The sequence below is a fragment of the Crocodylus porosus genome, unplaced genomic scaffold (genome assembly GCF_001723895.1).
Source record: "Crocodylus porosus isolate Cpor-Errol unplaced genomic scaffold, CroPor_comp1, whole genome shotgun sequence".
In the NCBI taxonomy this organism is placed as follows: Eukaryota; Metazoa; Chordata; order Crocodylia; family Crocodylidae; genus Crocodylus; species Crocodylus porosus.
In genome coordinates, this window is record NW_017728943.1 from 87996522 (window position 1) to 88016143 (window position 19622).

Consider the following 19622-nt stretch of genomic DNA (forward strand, 5'->3'; position numbering starts at 1 on the left):
GAGTACATGGCAAGATGCACTGCATATTAGTATATTTACTAATCATAAATGTTGCCTTTGTTGTTGCGTATTCCTTTTTTGTTGAGCACGTTGCAATGAGAGAGAGAGAGAGAAAAAAAAGAGACAAATACTAGAGAGAGACAGAGAGAGAGAAAGAAAAAGGAGAACAGAGAGAAAACCAGACATACGCACACAGAGAACCACGTGCACAAACAGAGAACCAGAATACACTCAGAACAGACATGTATGGGCACACAGACACACAGAACCAGACAGAGGCAGACAAACACACAGAACCAGCTGCATGGGCACATGGAGCCAGGCTCCTGGGCCACTGGACAAAGTCCAACCCAACAATGTCCTGGTCCCACCAGAGCCCCTGTGCTTCCCCAGGGAGCCAGCCCCCAGGCTGCAGTGCTTCCCCAGAGCCTGCCCATCAGCCCAACCACCCACCCACTCACCCTGCACAGCTAAGCCTGCAAAAGGTGCGATGCTCCTGGCAAGGAGCAGCATCAGCCTCATCCCAGTGGTGGGGCTGGGTTCAGAGCAGGTGGGAGTCAGGCAGGCTCAGCTGCAAGCCCTGGGCTCTGTGGCTGGCAGCAGCTCCCAGAGCCTGTGCCGGTGGCAGCCAGGAGGCTGCAAACAGCTGCTCCAGGCTTCAGCATCAGCTCCATACCAGCGGGTACATGTGCACCTCAAAGCAGACAGTGGGGATAGGGCCTGAGGCAGCACAGCCCTCCCACTGTCCACTCTGAGGTGCACATGCAGTTGCCACCAGCATGGAGCTGATGCCAGGGCTGTGGAGCCTGACACAGCTGTTTGTAGCCTGCCCGCTGAACCTGCCCAGAGCCCAGGCTGCCTACAAAAAGCTGCACCAGGCTCTGGAGCCCAGTCATGAGCTCTGTGCCAGCAGCAGGGGAGAAGCCGGGGTTGCGCTGCCTCAGGCCTCTCCTCCACCGTCTGCTCCAACACACATGCACCCGCCGGTATAGAGCTAATACCAGAGCAGACGTTTGCAGCCTCCTGGCTGCAGCCAGCCCAGGCTCTGGGTAGCTGCTGCCAACCACAGAGCCCTGTATACTTGCAGCAGGGCATGCAGCCACACAGCCGCCTGCTGGGAGCAGCCCAGGCTTCATGGCTGGCAGCAGCTGCCTAGAGCAGCAGGCTGGCGGTGGCGTACCTAGCAAAATGGCCTTGGATACCGTGCTCAGCACACATGCCAGGGGTTGCTGACCCCTGGTATAGACTCTACAAGTCTCTACTGAATACATCTCAGCCTAATATATAGTAGAATAGTGTTAGCTCATTTCCCAGCTACATCATTTTGGTAGGTAGGTTGTGGTCATCCCACAACAGACCATTACACCCAGCTCTCTCTCCTTCTCAGTTGCCTCCAATCTATATACTCCCATTTTACAGCTGAAGTCCTTGTTAGCCCCAAGTCACACTTCCTACCACTTACAAATCTTTTAAGATTATCTTAAAAATGTTTCCAATAAAATGTTCCATGCACTGTCTGATATTGATTCAGAAGCTTACCAGAGAGGACTACCTCAACAAGGTCTCCTTCATGAATCTCTTCTGCTGATGTAATCCGCTGCAAAATATTTTCCGAGTTCAGGTCATGGCGAAAGAGCAGAATTTTGTCATACATGCCAAAGAAACCACACTCTGGAAACTGTAAAGGAAAGACTTTAAAATTAGCGTATGCCACAATTTGCTAAACAGTTAAAGATTTTTGTTTTCTTTTTTTTCAACATGACTACAGAAGATTTAAGCACTGCATTAGTGCACCAATGATCTGGTTATTACTTAAGCTTATTTTTCAGAAGCTTGGTCCCAAAACAAAGGACAGGCTGAAAGTGGCAAAAATCCCAAAAGAGGAAAATGTCTAAAACACTGCTGCTACGAGAGCACTTGCTATCAATGACATAAATGGGTTAGAAAATAACTTAATTTTGTCAACATAGATACAGCCAATGACTGTATAACAAATGCAATTCATTTGAAATAAAGTAGTATTTCTAGCGCCCAGACCTACATTCTTAAAGTTACCTTAAGTCAATCTTATTCTTGTCAGCTTGGCATGCAGCCACACAGCCGCCTGCTGGGAGCAGCCCAGGCTTCATGGCTGGCAGCAGCTGCCTATCACTACCTGTATTCCTGACCTCACAGATGTTATTCAGGCATATACCTCTGTACAGATGTGAAGACTGCCACTAGAATCTTAGTAACACTTTTGTTGATGTGTAACCGAGAGGAATCTATTGAACTATCCCATGATTTATCAGATGGGCAGGCAGAGGAAGACAAAGATATGACTTAATCTATACGAGGAACACACATGCCAAATAAAGAGTGGCTTTTTCACATTGACACTTTAAACCACAGCTTATTTGGCATTGCCTTGGCAGTGTTTTTAAAGGCTGAGCAAAAAGTTGGCAGTCTCTTAAAACAATAAATAAAACAAGTTTTATTTTCTTCTGCCTAAGGCAGGAGTCTGCGATACCTTTTGCAACAAGGACTGCTTTAATGGAGCCTAGCTCATCACAAACCACTTCCAACCTGGTCTGTAATACTGCCACAGCCAAAATCAGAGCTCAAGTCACTGTTTCTCCCAAGTCCGCTAAACATCGTTGCACTGTACAGGTGAAGTTTCTTTCCCTGCCACCCTCTCCCCACTTCAGAAACACTGCCAAAGCCCCTCTATCTCCATGAGATGAATAAAATGGCTCTGCAGGCCAGACCCCTGGCCTGGGGCCTTTTGCCTAGTTCACACAGGAGAACTAGAATGGATTCTGAAGTAGTTAATATCTGCCAGTCTACCTCCCCAACCCCACATCAAAATGGAAATACAGATTGGATGCAAGCAAAGTATACAGAAGCAGTTGGTCCACGGAAGATGGCAGAATACAGAAAGGTCTGCACATAATATAAAACAAGAAACAAAACTATTAATTAATGCAAAGATGGGCTTACAGCATCTTACACAGCCAGTACATACATGCATTACATCTATAACGTGTTACAGGCCACATTAAAGTTGTACCTTATGGCACCTAGAACTTTAACATTATTTAGTCAACAGAGAATCTCTGCCTGGATTATTGTACTGACTGATTGCGTCCATACTTTCTGTACTACTTTGCCCTTCAGTGGTAATCATTTCCTTTTTTCTGATAGCATTTCCCCTAACAATATTACTGTGGTCATGTGTATTTCAGCCATGTAGGCTATCAACCTTTCCTCTGGATAACCACTGTGTAAAACTGAACATTCAAAAGACTGCCATAGAGTAAACAGTACACACAGCAGCCACCAAATCCCTGAAGTGCCACAAAAAGGAAATGTTCTTGTTCAGTATCAACAGATCTCATACATGCACCAGGCAATAAAAAAAGACCTGTAGGAGAGATAGTTTACTGGACATTGTCAAATAATCTAATCTCCAAAAACTGACTGAGATTATCCATTCCATCTGACAGCCACTGGGGTAAGCATTTACTGTATGATGGAAAAGGAGAAGAGTGTTTTTTCTTCCTTTCTGATCAGTTTGCATAGGTTCCACAAACAAGCATATTTACTCTCTTATTCTTGACAGTGGCCCTGAGAGCACAGCAATAGGTCGCAACCATATTTATTTTTATTACAAGCTTAAAACACAAGCTGATAGAAAACAAATTACAACAACTGTGGAGAGCCTCCCCCCACTTTTTTCCCATCTGACATTAATTTCCAAGTATTTGCTTTCACGCCTTGCAACTTGACTGCTAACTAAGTAATTTGCAGCACTCGTTGCCAGCTTCATTCTTTTTCTCAGCACAGTCCTCCACAGATGAGTCTTGGTAACTGGCATCTGTCCCTGAATTATCTGGAAATGGCAGTTTTTCCATGAATCTTCTGAATGAGAATGTGTGTCAGGGGAAGGAGATAAAGAAGGTAGGAATGTATGGTCATGGCTTGTGCCTGGAACATCAGAAGAGATTTCACAGCATTATGCTGTATTCAGAACACACACACACTGATACACTGTAGTAGTAATATTTCCCATACTTGTCTAACTGAAGTCCTGCCTTTACCTCAAACCACCTCAGTACAGACACCACCACCATGGGTCTGTAATCATATATTAGTTTGTTTTAAGTTGCTTTTGTTCAGAATATTGGTGGTATTTTACCACTGGGCTTCTGGACTTGGTTCTTAAAATCTTGGTCGGTGTGTATTTGTGGGTATTTTTTTGTTGGCACAGCCAACTTCTCAGGGTGACCTCATCTGCACTTTCCTTGGCCTTAGAAGCATACTTTGGCTTCCAACATCTTTTGGTACAACTCCAACTCACTACAGCTGCCTGAGAGGAAAATAGGATATGGAGGAATATGTTAGGATAGAAAACATGCTGCTAAGAGCATTAATTCTGTATGATGTCCATGCTTAAATGCTGCAAATAATGGCAATATGTAGTACCTTGTGATTTAAAGATGGAGATCTAAAACTCCAGATTTCATAAATGTATTGTCAAGATTGTTTCTTCAGCAAGCCTGGTATCAATCGTATCGGTAACACAATCTTTCTGGTGAATAAGACAACCTAAAGCCAAAGAGCAGATATCTGAAGGGTTGGTTAACCACGGTGATGTCTCATAGATCTGGTCTTCTATACCTTTAAACCAGGGATTTTCAACCATTTTTTAATAAGTGTATCCCCAGCAGCCAGATTTTCGGGGGGGCGGGGCCGTGTTTTGCAACTGGATGTGGAGTGGCAGCAGTGCAGGGTGGTGGGTGGCGGCTGCCACTGCCGCCACATGCAGGCTCCCATAAGTTCTAGTAAAAAAGTCTAGAAAAATGTGTCAGAAAATGTTCCCGTCTTTTCTCCCTTTCAAAACAAATTAAAACTTCTTGGATGCACAATATTCATTCACAGAGTTGTAAATGATCTAAATAATGTTGTTCAGGGCTCACTGGTACAGAAACCAGACCCATACTTCCCCACTCCACAAGTAAAAAGTTCTGCATTTAGCTACAGCAGGACCCTATATCTACATACTAGATCTCATCATCGCCACAGCTTTATACTGTATTGAAGATGCATTTCCCACAGTCACGTAAAAACTGACACACTTATTTAATTTTTAAAAAGAAACTTATTTTCACTTAAGATACTTCAACCATTGAATTTAGTATATTAAAGAGATTTAACTGAATACAAAGAAGTTCCCAGAACAGCCACAAAAGCCCTCATCTTTTTTATAAAATATCTATGGCATGTAGAGGATTACATGACTGTTCAATATACATTTCATTAAGAAATTCTGGATAATTCACTCGTGACCTTTTACTTACAAGTAGTGTAATATTATGTAAACTTTAACACACCACACTGCATAGCAGCTGTATCATAGGCCAGATTCTACCCACAGAGCAACGTCATCCAGTTCCCAGTGCTGGCCCTGGGTCTCGTGGCACACACCAAACCGGTTCTGCCTGCACAAGTCTCCTGCACGTGACACCTGCCCTGGGACCTGCACTGCCCATGGCATCTGCATACAGCCAGTCTGAGACACCCCCTCACCGCCATGCTGGATCCAGTGCGCACCATGCTTGCTTCAGCTGGTCTGGGACACTCACAGTCCACAGTACCCACACGATGTCAAGTCCAGGACACCTCTCCACCTTCCATATATAGGCTCCAGCACCCGTGCTGCTCGTTCTAGCCAGTCCATGATGCATGCTGCGCAAGTCCTGAATTAGGCACAACGGTCCCAGACCTGCTGGAACAAGCACTTGATCCAGCATGCAGGGGGTGGGCAATGTCCGTGGCCCCAATCCAGCCCATGGGGCCAGTTCACTGCCATTCATCCAACCCATGGACCAGTCCCAAGTCATAAAGTCATACACCATCCTGGCCCTAAATGAGTTTTCCACTTCTGCTATATAGCAATTTCTATTAAGATCTTCTTTGCATATAGTTTGCAGAATAAAGCCTCTGTCATCATTTAAGGGTCTGCTTCTTTCAAGGCCTCAAGAGTTCTCATAGTTGTATGGTTGCATTTATTGGGGGGGTTTGTGGAGGGGGAACAGAATCTATATAAAAGTTATACCAACTACCTGATTATTGTGGGAAAAGTTTACCAAAGAGAAAGTTATTGCAGCTTGACCTCACCTTAATATACTGGATTAGTTATCTTTACAGCAAACTGGTTCCACAGGTACATCTCCAACTATGAAGACCTTATCTCTTGCCTACACACATTTTAACACGTAAACTACTGGTGCTTAAATATAAAATATAAGCTTTCCCCAATTTTGGTGGAATTTATCCCCTTTTCTGAATTCTTCTAAACCAACAGTATCAAACATACAGCCTGCGGAGCCCTGCCATCACCCCAGTGCTGTCCCTGGATCTGATCAGACCCACACAGGACACAGGGCACACCCATAGCACAGGACTGGTCCAAGGGCCAGACAGAGCCCACAAACCCCTCTCTCATCCCCCTCTCCATCCTGCCCCCTCTGGCATACCTGATCAAGTGGCCACTCCAGCCATTCTGGGAACCATGCTGTGTGTACTGCAGATACCAGAGCTGATGGAATGAGTATCACACACAATGCAGTCTGTCTGGAGCTGCAGCAGAGCTGCACGCAGCAGCTGCCCTGGCCAGACTGTACCGCATGCAGCACCACACTACATATGGTGCTCACAGGTGCCACATGCATTCCAGACTAGCTAAAGCAGGTGCCACATGCAGCTCAGTCAGATAGGACAAGCACTGTATGCAGCTCAGCTGACACCCTAAAAGAACTGCACTGCACACGATGCCTATTCCAGCCACTCCAGGATTTGCACCACACGCAACACAAGGTAAGCGTCTTCCTGAGGAGCCATTCAGTACTATGCTTACCTTGCCAAGACAGTCACACTCAGTCACTGAAGGCACAACTGGAAAGTATCAGAGCACTTACCACTCTGGGCCTATATACCCTGAAAGACCTGCTGGCAACCTAACCACTGCTCCCTGAAAGACAGAAAAGTGTCTTGAATCTTCCATAGCCTGTACTCAATCATCAACATACCAACAGTCATCTAGTCAAAGCCCTCAAACCATTCCATACAAACCATAATCTAGACTCTATATAAGACAACCGTCATCCATCACACAACACAGACCTAGCACCCTAACCTGCCCTATCACCGTAACCTGTAAAGCAGGAGAACCACAGCAGGCAGTGTCCTGTTTCTGTTAAAGTGTTATCAATATACACTGAAGAGATCCTGGGTAGGAGGGCCATGCTCCTCACTACAAGCAAAAAAACCCCAGTCCATACCAATCTGACCATGAGGTAAAATTCCTTCCCGACCCCAGATATGGTGATTGGTCTGACCTGGAGTGGAAGGGCAAGACCCTCTAGCTAGGAACCTCTGACTTTGGTCCCAGCAGGAGCACTGGCATACCCCAGTCAAAGTACCCAGCATTGACTGTAGCCAACACCCAATGTCTCTGGGAAGGCTTAAAAACACCTTGACATACATAGCAGAAAAGAGGGATGGGAAGGGGGGAGCAGGAGCAAGCAGGAGAGCCCAGAAGCATAGAAAATACCCACAGAAGAACATAGGTGTAGCTATGCCTAGATTATCCCCGACCAGTGGCTGTCAAGCCTCTTCTTGAACATCTCCAGTGATAGAGAGTCCCCAACTTCCCTAGGCATTTATTCTACTGCCTCACTGTTCTAACAGTGAAGAAGTTTTCCAGATATCCAGTCTAAACTAACTTTGCTGCAACTTCAAGCAACTTGCTCGCATCTTCCTCTGTAGCAAGAGGGAAAAGTACTTTTCTTCTTCTTTATGACAACCCATCAAGTATTTCAAGACTTCTGTCACATCCCCTCTAAAGTGTCTTTTCTGCAAGCTGAACATGCCTGGCTCCTTCAGCCTCTCCACACATGACATGCTTTCCAAGTCCTTTATCATCCTTATTATCACCCACCACTGGGCCCTCTCCAACTTCTCCACAATTTAAAAAAAAGACGTGGAGTCCAGAAATGCACACAAGTACTCCACATGAAACCTAACCAACACTGAGCTGAGAGGCACTATCACCTCCCACGTCTTTCACCTAATGCTTCTATTAATGCATTAATCCCAAAACTGCATTCACCTTTTGTGTGGCTCCACACTGGAGACTCGTATTAAGTCTGTGATCTACCAAGACTCCCAAGTGTTTTTCCATCAACCATTTTCCATGTGTGTTTTTGATTATTCCTCCCTCTGTAACACATTGCATTTGTTTGCACTAAATTTCACCCCGTTAGCTCTAGCCCAACTTTCCATTCTGTCGAGATCCTACTGAATTGCGCTTACATTCTTCATGTTCTCAACTCTCACATTTTTAATCTGCAAATTTCTTCAAAAAACTTACAATGCCAGCACCCAGTCAATGAACACATTAAACAGCACCAGGCCCAGAACAGACCCCTGTGGCACTCCACTCAAAAATCACCTGCCATTCTCGCATGGATCCATTAATAATTACCCTTTGCTTGGGGCTATTGATCCAGTTATCTACCCACCATATCATAGTTTTATCTATCCTCATTTCTCCAACTTCTTTACAAGAAGGTCATGCAGGACTTTGTCTTCCCCAGTACTCTTTCCTGCCACGGCAGGGGGTCGGACTCGATGATCTGCTCAGGTCCCTTCCGACCCTAGAAACCATGAAACGCGTTGCTGAAGTCCAGATACAATAAATCCACAGTATTCCCTTCATCCACCCAATTAGTTACTTTGTCAAAGAAGGAAATCAGGTTTGTCTGACATGATTTGCTTTTTGTAAATCCATACTGGCTGCTTGGGATCAGCTGTTCCTCCTCCAGATGCCTGTAAATGGTCTTCCTTAGGATATGCTTCAGCTAACCAGTCTGTAGTTTCCCAATTCCTCCCCAATTCCTCCTTTTTGCCTTTCTTTAAAGAGAGGCCATTAAGTTGCCTAAGTGTGGAGAGCAGCTCCCTGCAGGTAAGTCTGTGAAAGAGAAGGAGGTACGGGGCAAAGGGGGGAGCAGGGGCAGAGGCTGGGGGTGCTGGCCAGCGAGGGCAGCAAATGGGACCCAGGGCAGGGGCAGGGAACAGGACTGAGCTGTGTGCAGCTCATCCAGAGGATCAGGGTCCCGGTGTTTAAAAATGGTGGTGGAGGTGCTTGCACTACAGCTCATCATATGAGCTTTAATTCAAGTACCGCCACCAGTATTTTTAAGCGTGGAGATGCTTTAACCAGAGCAGAACCAAGCAGGGCAAGAGTGGATGCAGGCTGCTTGCTGTGGACTTGGGGCTCCCCCCTCTGCTGCCTTTGTCCCAGGGTCCTGTGTTGGATGCATGTCCCCTGCCTGCGCAACAGCTGGAGGCACACATGTTAAGGTGCTGAACAGGTTTGTTTATAACATTTATGTAGAACCATTTATATTGTTGACTTCATTTTTCCATCCCCAGGTACCTGTGTACCAGATGTGTAATTATTTTAAATTAACTTTTTTAACATTTACAACAATTAATTCTAAATACTTAAAACTGATTAGCTTACAGGAAAAAAAGCTATAGCAAATGTACATGCCAGTCTCCTCTAAAACAGCAAACAATCACACCATATCCAGAAAATACTTTTAGTCCCAGAAAAACACTTCAAGGGGTGATATCCAACTTGTTCATTGAAAAACTGCTGAAAACAGCCTAAAACTTTTGAGATCCGACTCAAACAAATGAAACAGTCTCGATGGCAAGAAAGAAACCAGCTTTTGTAAAGGAAGATTTGATGAAAGCGGTCAAAGTTAAACTGTTTTTGAAGCACTCTTATCTGCGTGCTACAAATACAGGTTATATAACACACACTGTCACTGCTTTTTATGTTTATGCAGATTTTCATTCATGTCAACATATCATTTGTATGATGTTACACTGCAGCTGGAAACTAAAAGGTCTGTTTCATTATTTATGAGTAACTGCAACTTTATCATCTCTTTCCTTCGCCTTAAAAACACCTTTGCCTTTAAAAACAGTAACTTTATTTTAGGGAAATTTATTTTCATACTGTTGCCAACATCTGGAGATATACTTGTGAGCTAAGAGTGGTAAGAAGTTCATCTCAAAATCTGCACTCCATTTCCCCTCCTGAAGGGAATTTGTTACAGACAAAACCTTCATTTGCTAACCAATTTTGAATCAGTCATTCAAGAGACTAAAACTTTTGCTAGATAATACTCAATTATCTGCATTTCAATTGATGCAAAAGAAGTAAGTGACAGAATGCATCTCTACAAGCCATCAAAACTGGTATAAAAGTTTACTATTATACCCAAGCAAGGGACATTTCACATCAATTAGGATTTTAAATATATATTTAAAAATAAATAAATAAACAAATAAGCTTCCTCAGCAAGCTCTTTAGTTCATGAGGTAAAAAAGTCTTCTTTCTGGCTCTTCCACTCCTCAAACTAGGCACTAACCAAACCCCACTAGTGATCCATATCACACCCTTCACATTAACCTGCCCTTTTCCTCTTGGACTCTAAAGCTCAGAGGTCATAACAATCCTGCTGTAGATCTCCAGCTGAGCCTGTACAGTCTCCCCCGCTCCCAAAGATGCTCCATAGTATCCTTCCCCCTTGGTCATAACTCCTGCCACCTCCAGCTCTGGAATTCTTCAGCTGGAGAAACTCTGACCATTTGCCAGCTCAAGTCCCACTCTGATGAGCCACAGGTGCTTCATCATGGAGCTGGCTGGACTTCAGCAGGAGGAACTGTGCTGGCAGCTTCCTTCTCCACAGCCATAAGCTACCAGCTCTCTCCTCCATTCCCTGTTAAATCTGTAGAAGCCACAAGGGGCTCAGCTACCAGCTATGTTCCTCTTCTTGACACTTCAGCGAGCCAGCCATCTACACTAGCCAACAGCAGTCTTACTGATGAATGATCTGTTGGGGGGGGTTTTTTTATCCCAAAGGGTATCTTAACAAAAACAGCTTAAGATTAAATTTGACAGGTATTCTTCTTTTCAAATTGTACATTACCAAAACCACAAGTAGTTCTTCACTTGGTAGTACAATAAAGTAGTAAAGCTATTCCAGCTTCTCCTTCAGATATTATTGTAAGACTTAAGAGGAAAATGCCACAAACATTTTCAACAACTTTAAGAGATGCACAAAGTACATTTCAAAACAAAATAAATTTTTTTTCAAAAAAACTGTTTGAGCTTCCAGGGTTATGTAGCTGCTATGTTCCTGTTTAAAGCCCCAAACAATCTGCAGAGTGACTCTAAATGTATAAACTGTTAATCCCAGTATTACTAAATTTCCTAAAAGCAAACTGGAACATAGTCCTTAATATAACAGTTCTAAAAAAGCATCTAACTACAGGAAATCACTTAGGGAAGTCTGCTTATGCAACAGGCTATGCCGAGTGCACCCCTGGTGCAAGTATGTCAGCATTGTTAGTGCTACACCAGGAACGGCCTGAGCCCTTTATGCTCTAGTAGTACTCACTAATATATCAGCAATAACATTATTAGACTACCAGGATTAAATTGACAAAGAAAAGACATATTTTGTGTAAAACTTGGTTCTTATATAGGTGTTATAATTATAATACAAAAATCCATTTAACTTTTATGTATAGTGTTTTACATCCATTATTTCTACAAGGACTTCAACCTACAACAGCCAGAACTGCTGAAGTGAAAAAAACCACTGGGTTTTTTTCTGTCTTGGCAATAACAGAAAATCACTCTGGTTCAAGTTTCAGGACTTACTTTACACAGTTCTGGACCAGTCGCCAAAAAATCTCACACAAGGGACAAGCGTAGGCGGATATTGTTTTAAAGGTCCAATATCTCATGACCCACCATAACTCAAAACAAATGCTTTATACCATTCCCAACTTCTTTCTAGCGACACAAAACCTCACTTATCTTGGTTTTTATCATCACTCTTTTAAGTCACTCCACTCTGATTATTGGCTACCCAACCCTCCCGCACTTAAAATTACATGTCATGAATTTATGACACCACTCTCTGAAGAACTAGACTTCAATATTCAACCTTGGCACAGACCCATTCTACTGTCTTGGTAATGTCACTTGCTATAAAAGAGGGGCCCATGAAGTGCCAATGCCTCATCTCAAATGCTCATCTCCACACAGACACACACAGAAATGTTAACCCTTCTGCTCTCAGTTGCCCAAACCCATGCTAGCTCTTTGTGTTCCACACCTAAGTCACTCTGCTGACCTCCATACAGATCCACTCGTGTCCTTTTATTAGCCACTTAAGGCTTCTTTTCCTCCGAGCCTATGAATATGCCATGTTCCTGAACATGCCTCCCCTGATTACCAGGGACAGGTAGAGAGTACAGCTGGTAAGTCAAGAAAACAGACTGCACCAACAGAAAACATGCATCACTGATGAAGCTGAGGCATTCCATAGCTAATTTTTTTTTTTTAATCCAAAGAGGCATCCCAAATTATATTTAATATATTTAATAAATATAAAATGAATACACACACACACACACACAAAATGAATTACACAAGATTTCACCAGGAAAAGAACCTAAAGAACCAGTAGTGGTCCCCTCCCAGATGCCCCTACGCTCATTAAACCAAAACAATACTGTTCAGAGTAGGTAGGTAATTTAGATCTTTATAACTGCAATCCTGCTCTCATTTCTCATTAACTAATTAACTGCTGATAAAAGTAACCACCAAAAGGTTCCAGTAAGAAAAACGGATGCAAGTCATCCACATGAAACACAGGGGGTTTTTTGTTTGTTTTTTTAAGTACGTGGAAAATGCAAAGTGGTTAAACAGGGATATCAAAGGTGCAGTGCATCGGGATGGGGAAGAGGGGGCTGGGCAAGTTTGACACCAGAGTTAAAATCCTTTTTAAGCAGACATGTGCAAATAAATGCCAAGCAGAAATTTCAAATTAAATTAATCTTATTTTAAATAATTTTAAATATTTTGAATTGGTTAAATTACCATAAACTCAAGAAGTTTAAAATAATCTCATCAAAAGTTTGCAAAAAACAAAAACCACAAACACCCCACTTTTTCCACCAATTTGGAAACAGGCCAATTTTCAGGTTCATTTTGTTCTAGAGAGTACATTACATAAGGATAAAAAAAAATAGGTTTGTGCTAGAGCTTGGCTGTATCCCCAAGTGACACATTGACCACTCAAATTAAATCCTATTTTCTGCCTCATTTTTACTCACTGTAGTTACAAGCAGTATCCAAGATTAACTGAAGAAAACAAAGATAAGAGTATTTACATCAATTTATTGGAAGTCAACGCATGAAATTGCTGTCAAGTAGTTTAAAAACTAAAATATTTAGCATCAGAATCAAATTACTCTTTTAGAAAAAAGTTTAAATTTCAAGATGAATTCTCCTTTCCACATCAAGAGCTTACAATTTAAGGCCATGGTCCCACACAGACACACACTGTATTAGGGCCTAATGGACAGAGGCCTAAAGGCAGACAAGACAAAGCACTGGGTAATGGTTCAGGGAACAGTGGACAAGATAAACGGTTATTAGTAGATATAAAGGACTGCGTAGGGAGGAGATGGCTATAAAGAGATCTGAAGTAAACAAGAGAATTCTTGGCAGATGAGAACAGAAAGACTGGACTGGGTACATAAACCCAAGTATAGACAGAAGGGACCAAGGTAGCAATTAGGTGAAAGGTTGAAGAATACAAGGTACTGGAGACAAAAATGAAGACATAAGAGGCCCATTTTTAATCTGATGCTTGGAAAGACTGCAACTGAAAATGGGGCTGACAGGCATCAAGTGGAGAGAGAGGATTTTACTTCAGAATATTCAAGAAGTCTCCACTGTGAAGAGGAGAGAAGAGCTGCCAAACCATAGAAGATTTCAGTAATCAAGGTAAGAGATAACCAGGGTTTCAGCAATGCAGACAAACAGCTAGTCTAGCTTTTGAGGATACTACAGATGAGAAACGATGAGATAACAAGAGACTAGATACAGAAGAAAACTACCAGGGTTCTGAGCTTCAAAGACAGAAAAGTCGTTAAACAGACTCAAAATTAGAAGAAACTTGGCTCTAAAGTTTCCATCATTAAGACGTTGCTAGAATCCACTGGACAGAGCAAGAGATACGAGACTGAATAATGTAAAGAGATAGATTTAGGAATAAATATGAAGGTAGGGTTGAACAAGTGGAAATAGATGAGAAGAAAAAAAAGATGAGGGACAAGACTGAGAAAAATAATCTCTCAAAAGACATGAAAGACAGGAGAATCAGCAAAGCAAACAACGAAACAAACCAAAAAAGAGAAAATGAGTGATCGGTTCAACTAAGCAGCCTACTTTTGGTTTTGCTAAATGGTGACCATTGTTAGTTGGGACTGCATACTTTGAACTTAGGGCAGTAGTTAGAAAGGAAAATGAGAAACAAACACGCATCCATGCATATATACAAAGTTAGGGAAAAATGCTTCACAGCAAAAGAAAGTGAGACAACAAAAAAAAAAAAGCATGGAAAGATAAGAGAGGGTCTGAACAACAGAATAAGACCAGAAAAAAAGAGCAGAAGCAATAAGGTACAGTCAGTAAGCACGGAGATGGAAAATAGAAGAGAAGCTTCAGAACAAGAAATGAGAGTAAATTAGATGTTTAAGAAAGACAGGACAGCAAGAAAAGTTCTCGCCCCATGTTATTGTTATCAAAGTGAAAAAAACAATTTAGCTGGTATCTCTTGTTTATTTATAAACAGCTCTGAGACCTCTGCCTCCACTGTAGCTAGAAGAAACCAACAGCACCAACAATTTATAATTTATAGCAAGCTGTCAGCTGAACACCTCACAAAGAGCATTACAGTATTCTAGTGAAAACCGCTGTATAGTCCTACATTTCATTAGATTCCTGACGCAAGAGAATGTGCATGGGAAGAGACAGCAGTTGAAGTGAATGGCAGATTTAAATACAGCCATGTATTACAGAAGGTTCCTAAATCTTATCACAGGGTGAGACTCTCTCTTCTTTAAAAATTCAAGTTCATATTGTTTTGTTTGCTTGTCTGTTTTAATCATATCATGATAACTGCTCACGGTACTCCAGGTAAAAAGACTCATCAGGGCTGAAGAGTGGAAGAATTCCTTCCCATTCGGATACAGAATACCCTCTAAACCAGTGTTTCTCAACCCATTGGTCACAACCCAAAAGTGGGTTGCAAGAATATATGAAAGGGTTGCAAACAAACTTTAAAAATGGATTCTCCTTTAAAGATGAAAACCATGGGAAACAGTGGCTTTTTCCCTTGTAGGCTGGCAGAGGTCCAGCCTGAAAGGGGCTGCATGGAGACCCATATGCCCCACATACACCCTTTGCCCCACACACTAGATGGCTGGGGGCAGGGGGCACTGGGTTGAGAGTGAGGGGAACTAGCATGGCCAGGGGGATGTTTTCTACGAACAAGGGACACTGGGTCAGGACTAGGCATTGATGTTTACAAATGGGTCCTGGTACAGAAAAGGTTGAGAAGCACTGCTCTAAACAGCATTCCCTGAGAACATATTTGGCTCGCTCATCTTCACTCCTTTTCAATGAAAAATACATGCCTTTTGTCCCTCCATTTTCAGTTCTGTCACCGATATTATTCAGTGCCCTTTTGCAAGACTTGGATAATAACTTCTGTCCCTTAAAAGTAGTGCACATAAGATACAAAGTTCAAGTAACCATCAACAAAATTATTATATACAAAATGCTGTCAAATGGACAAAGCGAATAGAAAAAAAAGAGTCAAATACCTCTCAGATCTCTCTCAGTCACTGGTTTTTTTGGCAATTACTTGTAACAGCAATATATATAATATTTTCTGATGGAAGTACAATTTTAACTGGATTATTACAAAAGAAGTTAAGACATGCCTGAAGATGAGCATTTTAAGAGAGGCTAAGGCCAGGCATTTGGAAGGACTTTTGAGGACATCCTACCCCAGTGTAACTAGATTATGACTGGGAAAAAGGACTATGCTCCAAACTTCTGTGGGACAGCTGGAACCCCAACCAACATTTTTTGATAACCTGAACCTGCCCTCAATGAAAGAGGTTCCAAGCTGGAGCTCCTAAAGGAGACAGGCAGGCAATTCAACTTCAAATTCAAAAGTGACTGAGGCTGTTGAAGGTTGGCATCAAGAGCAGCTGCCCCTAATCCCAGCTTCACAAAAATGCTACCAAAATATGTCCTTGCAGCAGTAATGAAAAATACAGAAATGAATGTTGCCTTTTGATTTTGGCACTCCCAGAATTTAAAAACAGTTAAATTAATAATTAGAAATAAACCAAGGATTTTGGTTAAGGAAGTAACAGAAATATATTTTAAAAAGCAAATTCTAAAATTTTACGTATTTACTATTACATATTTCCAGAACATACACGAGATCAAGCTATGTATCATCCTAAAGCTAGGAAAAGTTAATAGAAGAAGACATGAGAGAATAAAACAGCTGTAAACTGCCACAGGTAGGAAAGGCTTGAACATTACAGAATTCTAATTCCCACAAATTTCAGTGATATTGACTGGGGAAACAAGTGGCTATATGCAGGGCAGTTTTCTAAGAAAATCATAAGAGCTCTATATTAATATGAAAATACATTTATGGGTATAATTATAACTATTGTCTGATCTACAGACACATTGTGATGCTGTCAACTTGCAGAGGGGATAATAATGACACGTCTGCAGTCACTGCAAAAGTACTTATGAAAGAAGAATCCACCATACATAAGCACATCCCCTCCCCCTCATTTCCTGATCAGTGTCTGCTGCCTGCATAAAACATCTTCTCACTAAGCAGCTGCTTCTATTGGTATGAGCCACAACAGTTAGCATAAAACTCAACTGAAGTTTGCCGAAGACCAAAAAAACAAAGATCTTGAAATACGGGTAAGGTTTATAATACATGGACTCCACATATAATATGCCCCTGAACTTGAGCTGTGCACTGACTATAGCTAAAGCAGCCTGACAGACAGGAAGAGCCGAAGAGGGAGAGAAACCGAACAGAAAGAAAGGTGAGAGAAACATGAGACGGGCAGAAACAAAGATAACACATAGATGCAAAGAGAAGGGGATAGTAAAACAGGCAGAAAGGACACTAAATGGTGTAAAATAATTAGCCTAATATTTATGCCACTAAAATTCCCTAGGCCAAAGCCAAGACAAGACCCACCTGAACTGTTTTGATAATTTAGGTAACTACCACAAAAATAGGTTTCTTACTGTATTATTTCTAATGCAATATAAGACATATGAAGAAAATACAACAAAATTCTAAGGGTCTAAGGAGTACATAGATATTGTGTTTACCTCTACCTTCTCAAATGGATTCTGCATCCTAGGTTTGATAAGCCTTATTCTGAACCATAATAATATAGTTGAGAGAAGCACCTTAGCCCACAATCCTGTTGTCCCTCTAGTGTTTTCATTTCTATAGAGGTGTCTAGTTCAAGAACTCTTTATTTGCTTGAAACATACTGTGAACTAACTTCTAATATAGTTAACAGCACATAACCTTTACATAAAGAACAATACATAAACAAAAACAACAAGATGTGCATTATTTCCTTTCTAAGTCAGGGCTTTGAGATGGTTAAAGCAAAGTGCATTTAAGCATTACACTAAGGTTCTCAATTTTTTTCAGTGTGAACAATGTCTTACTAAAAAAACTGTCTTGTTGATACTTCCCTTTCCATTCAACAGCTTACTGCTTCCCTTTGACAACTGAAGCAATTGTTTATATGTAAAAGTGCTGTTAGAAAAGTATTAGCTAAGTAAAAGTAAAGATGGCATTAGCTGTTTTTTTAATAATATTTTAAGAGATAAATATAAGAACAACCCATATTACATTGCCTTTCGGATTTCTAAGACCACTAGAAAATGCTGCATCTTGCCACTGCTTCACAGATTATGATTTGAAAATTACCATATTATACCAAGGACATTACTGAACAGCATTTCCTTCAACTCGTATCCACAGCAGCAATGAGTACCAAAGGAAAACGTTAAAAATACAACAACACTAACCGCAATCACAAGATGGGAGGAAAAAACACTTTCCATATTATTATTATGAAAATGAATTACTTCATGAAGATTCCAAGCTTATTAACATACCTTCTTTTGCTAAATTTTGCCAAGCCAGACCTAAAGGAACAGACTACTACCTTAAATTTAAACATCATCTAGAACTAAGTAGGGACCAACCTTTGTACAAGTCTAACACTGCCTTGCCTCCATACCTAGCCCGCTGGGATGCCTAAATTACACCAACGTTCTTATGAATACATTAACAATGTAAAGTTATCAGTAAGATCATTGTATGATTCCATACTATACCTTCTGGTAAACTATAGAACACACAAGGTCTTTGACAGCAGAAAGGGACAGGTCCTGAGCTTCAATGGTGACAGTTTCTCGAGTAAGACCAATCTGCAGTAGGAATGAGATCCCATGCATAGAGCCCCTGGAGTTAGTGAGACTCTGTGTACTGAGGCTGCCATTGGACAGTCGGCTGGAGAGTCCAGACTGGGGACTTGAAGATAAAGAAGGCGTTGGCGGTGCAGCAGCATGAGATGCAGGTGGGGAAAACTTCTGTAAGGATGGAGGAGAGGAGTCGTTTCCTGACATCTGACTTGCTTTAAATCTGTAGAGATTTGCCTAGTAGTCAAATTTTAAGAAAAATATTCTACCAGTTTGTTGGTTTAAATTGTAAAATTAAAGAGTCTAATGTTCCCTTTTTTATAGTTCACTTGAAGGCCTCTGACCTGTAAGTCACGTTCATTTTCCCTTTCATTCCGTTTACACTGGCTGATGAGTAACAGTATTTCAGCCGGAAGTTATTTTAAATGAAAGGTCCTCTTCCCAGAGTTTCAATCAGCTGATCCAAAAACACAGACTTGCCTTTAGCACCACATCCAAATGAGGCTTAAATCACACAACTGCCCACTTCAGAAGGGCACAAGGATCTTTCATTTCATTACTTTTGAGAAACGTCAGTCCCAAATTAAACAAAAGCAGTAGTAGCTCTTTAAAAAATATATATATTCCTTCTGTGACTTAACTCCAGAGACTAAAATAACAAACGCAGGTTCATCTTCACCAAGCTGTCTTTTTAACCTTGACCAAAAGGTGTGGACAACGTCCTGAGCAAACAGTAATGTTTATATCAAGGTTTAGGTGGGTCTATTCCTTCCTCTGAAGTTTTCCAAGTTTGCTGGCATGTAAGGGCATAGTTAAAAGGTTACCTTCACCGGTCTCCAAATTTTCATTTTCGTAAAATGTTTTCTCTCATGAAAGAAACAAACCCATTAATCTCTTGGGTCACCCAGAAAATCTGCAGCATTTTGAAACGTATTCTGCCTATAGAAGAAAAAAATTGAAGTCATTATTTCAAATTGCTCCATAACATTGCTTAATGGCAGTATAACCACACTAGTTTTAAAGCTAGTTAATCAATTTTTACATTCATTTTGCTGGTTAGCAACTGATGCTTAAAACGTTCCCTGACACGTGATATAGCAGGTTAAGGATGTCTACAGCTTCCTGACATGGCTGCCATATT

At 41.6% G+C, this 19622-nt stretch overlaps 1 protein-coding gene across 3 annotated transcripts in view; it reads right to left on the reverse strand.

Moving 5' to 3' along the window:
- The window catches only part of PRKD3 (protein kinase D3), a 57646-nt gene extending 38226 nt beyond the window's left edge, over window positions 1-19420 (reverse strand). For 2 of the 3 annotated variants that reach the window (XM_019549743.1, XM_019549742.1), the window contains exons 1-2: window positions 18398-19420; window positions 1540-1678 (exon numbers count right to left, since the gene is read on the reverse strand). In XM_019549743.1, the coding sequence (XP_019405288.1) occupies window positions 1540-1678; window positions 18398-18688 (430 nt within the window). In that variant the 5' untranslated portion in view covers window positions 18689-19420. The remainder of the gene's footprint in view (window positions 1-1539; window positions 1679-18397) is intronic. The other variant, XM_019549744.1, reaches the window with a different exon arrangement.
- Between the last annotated feature and the right edge of the window lie 202 nt (window positions 19421-19622).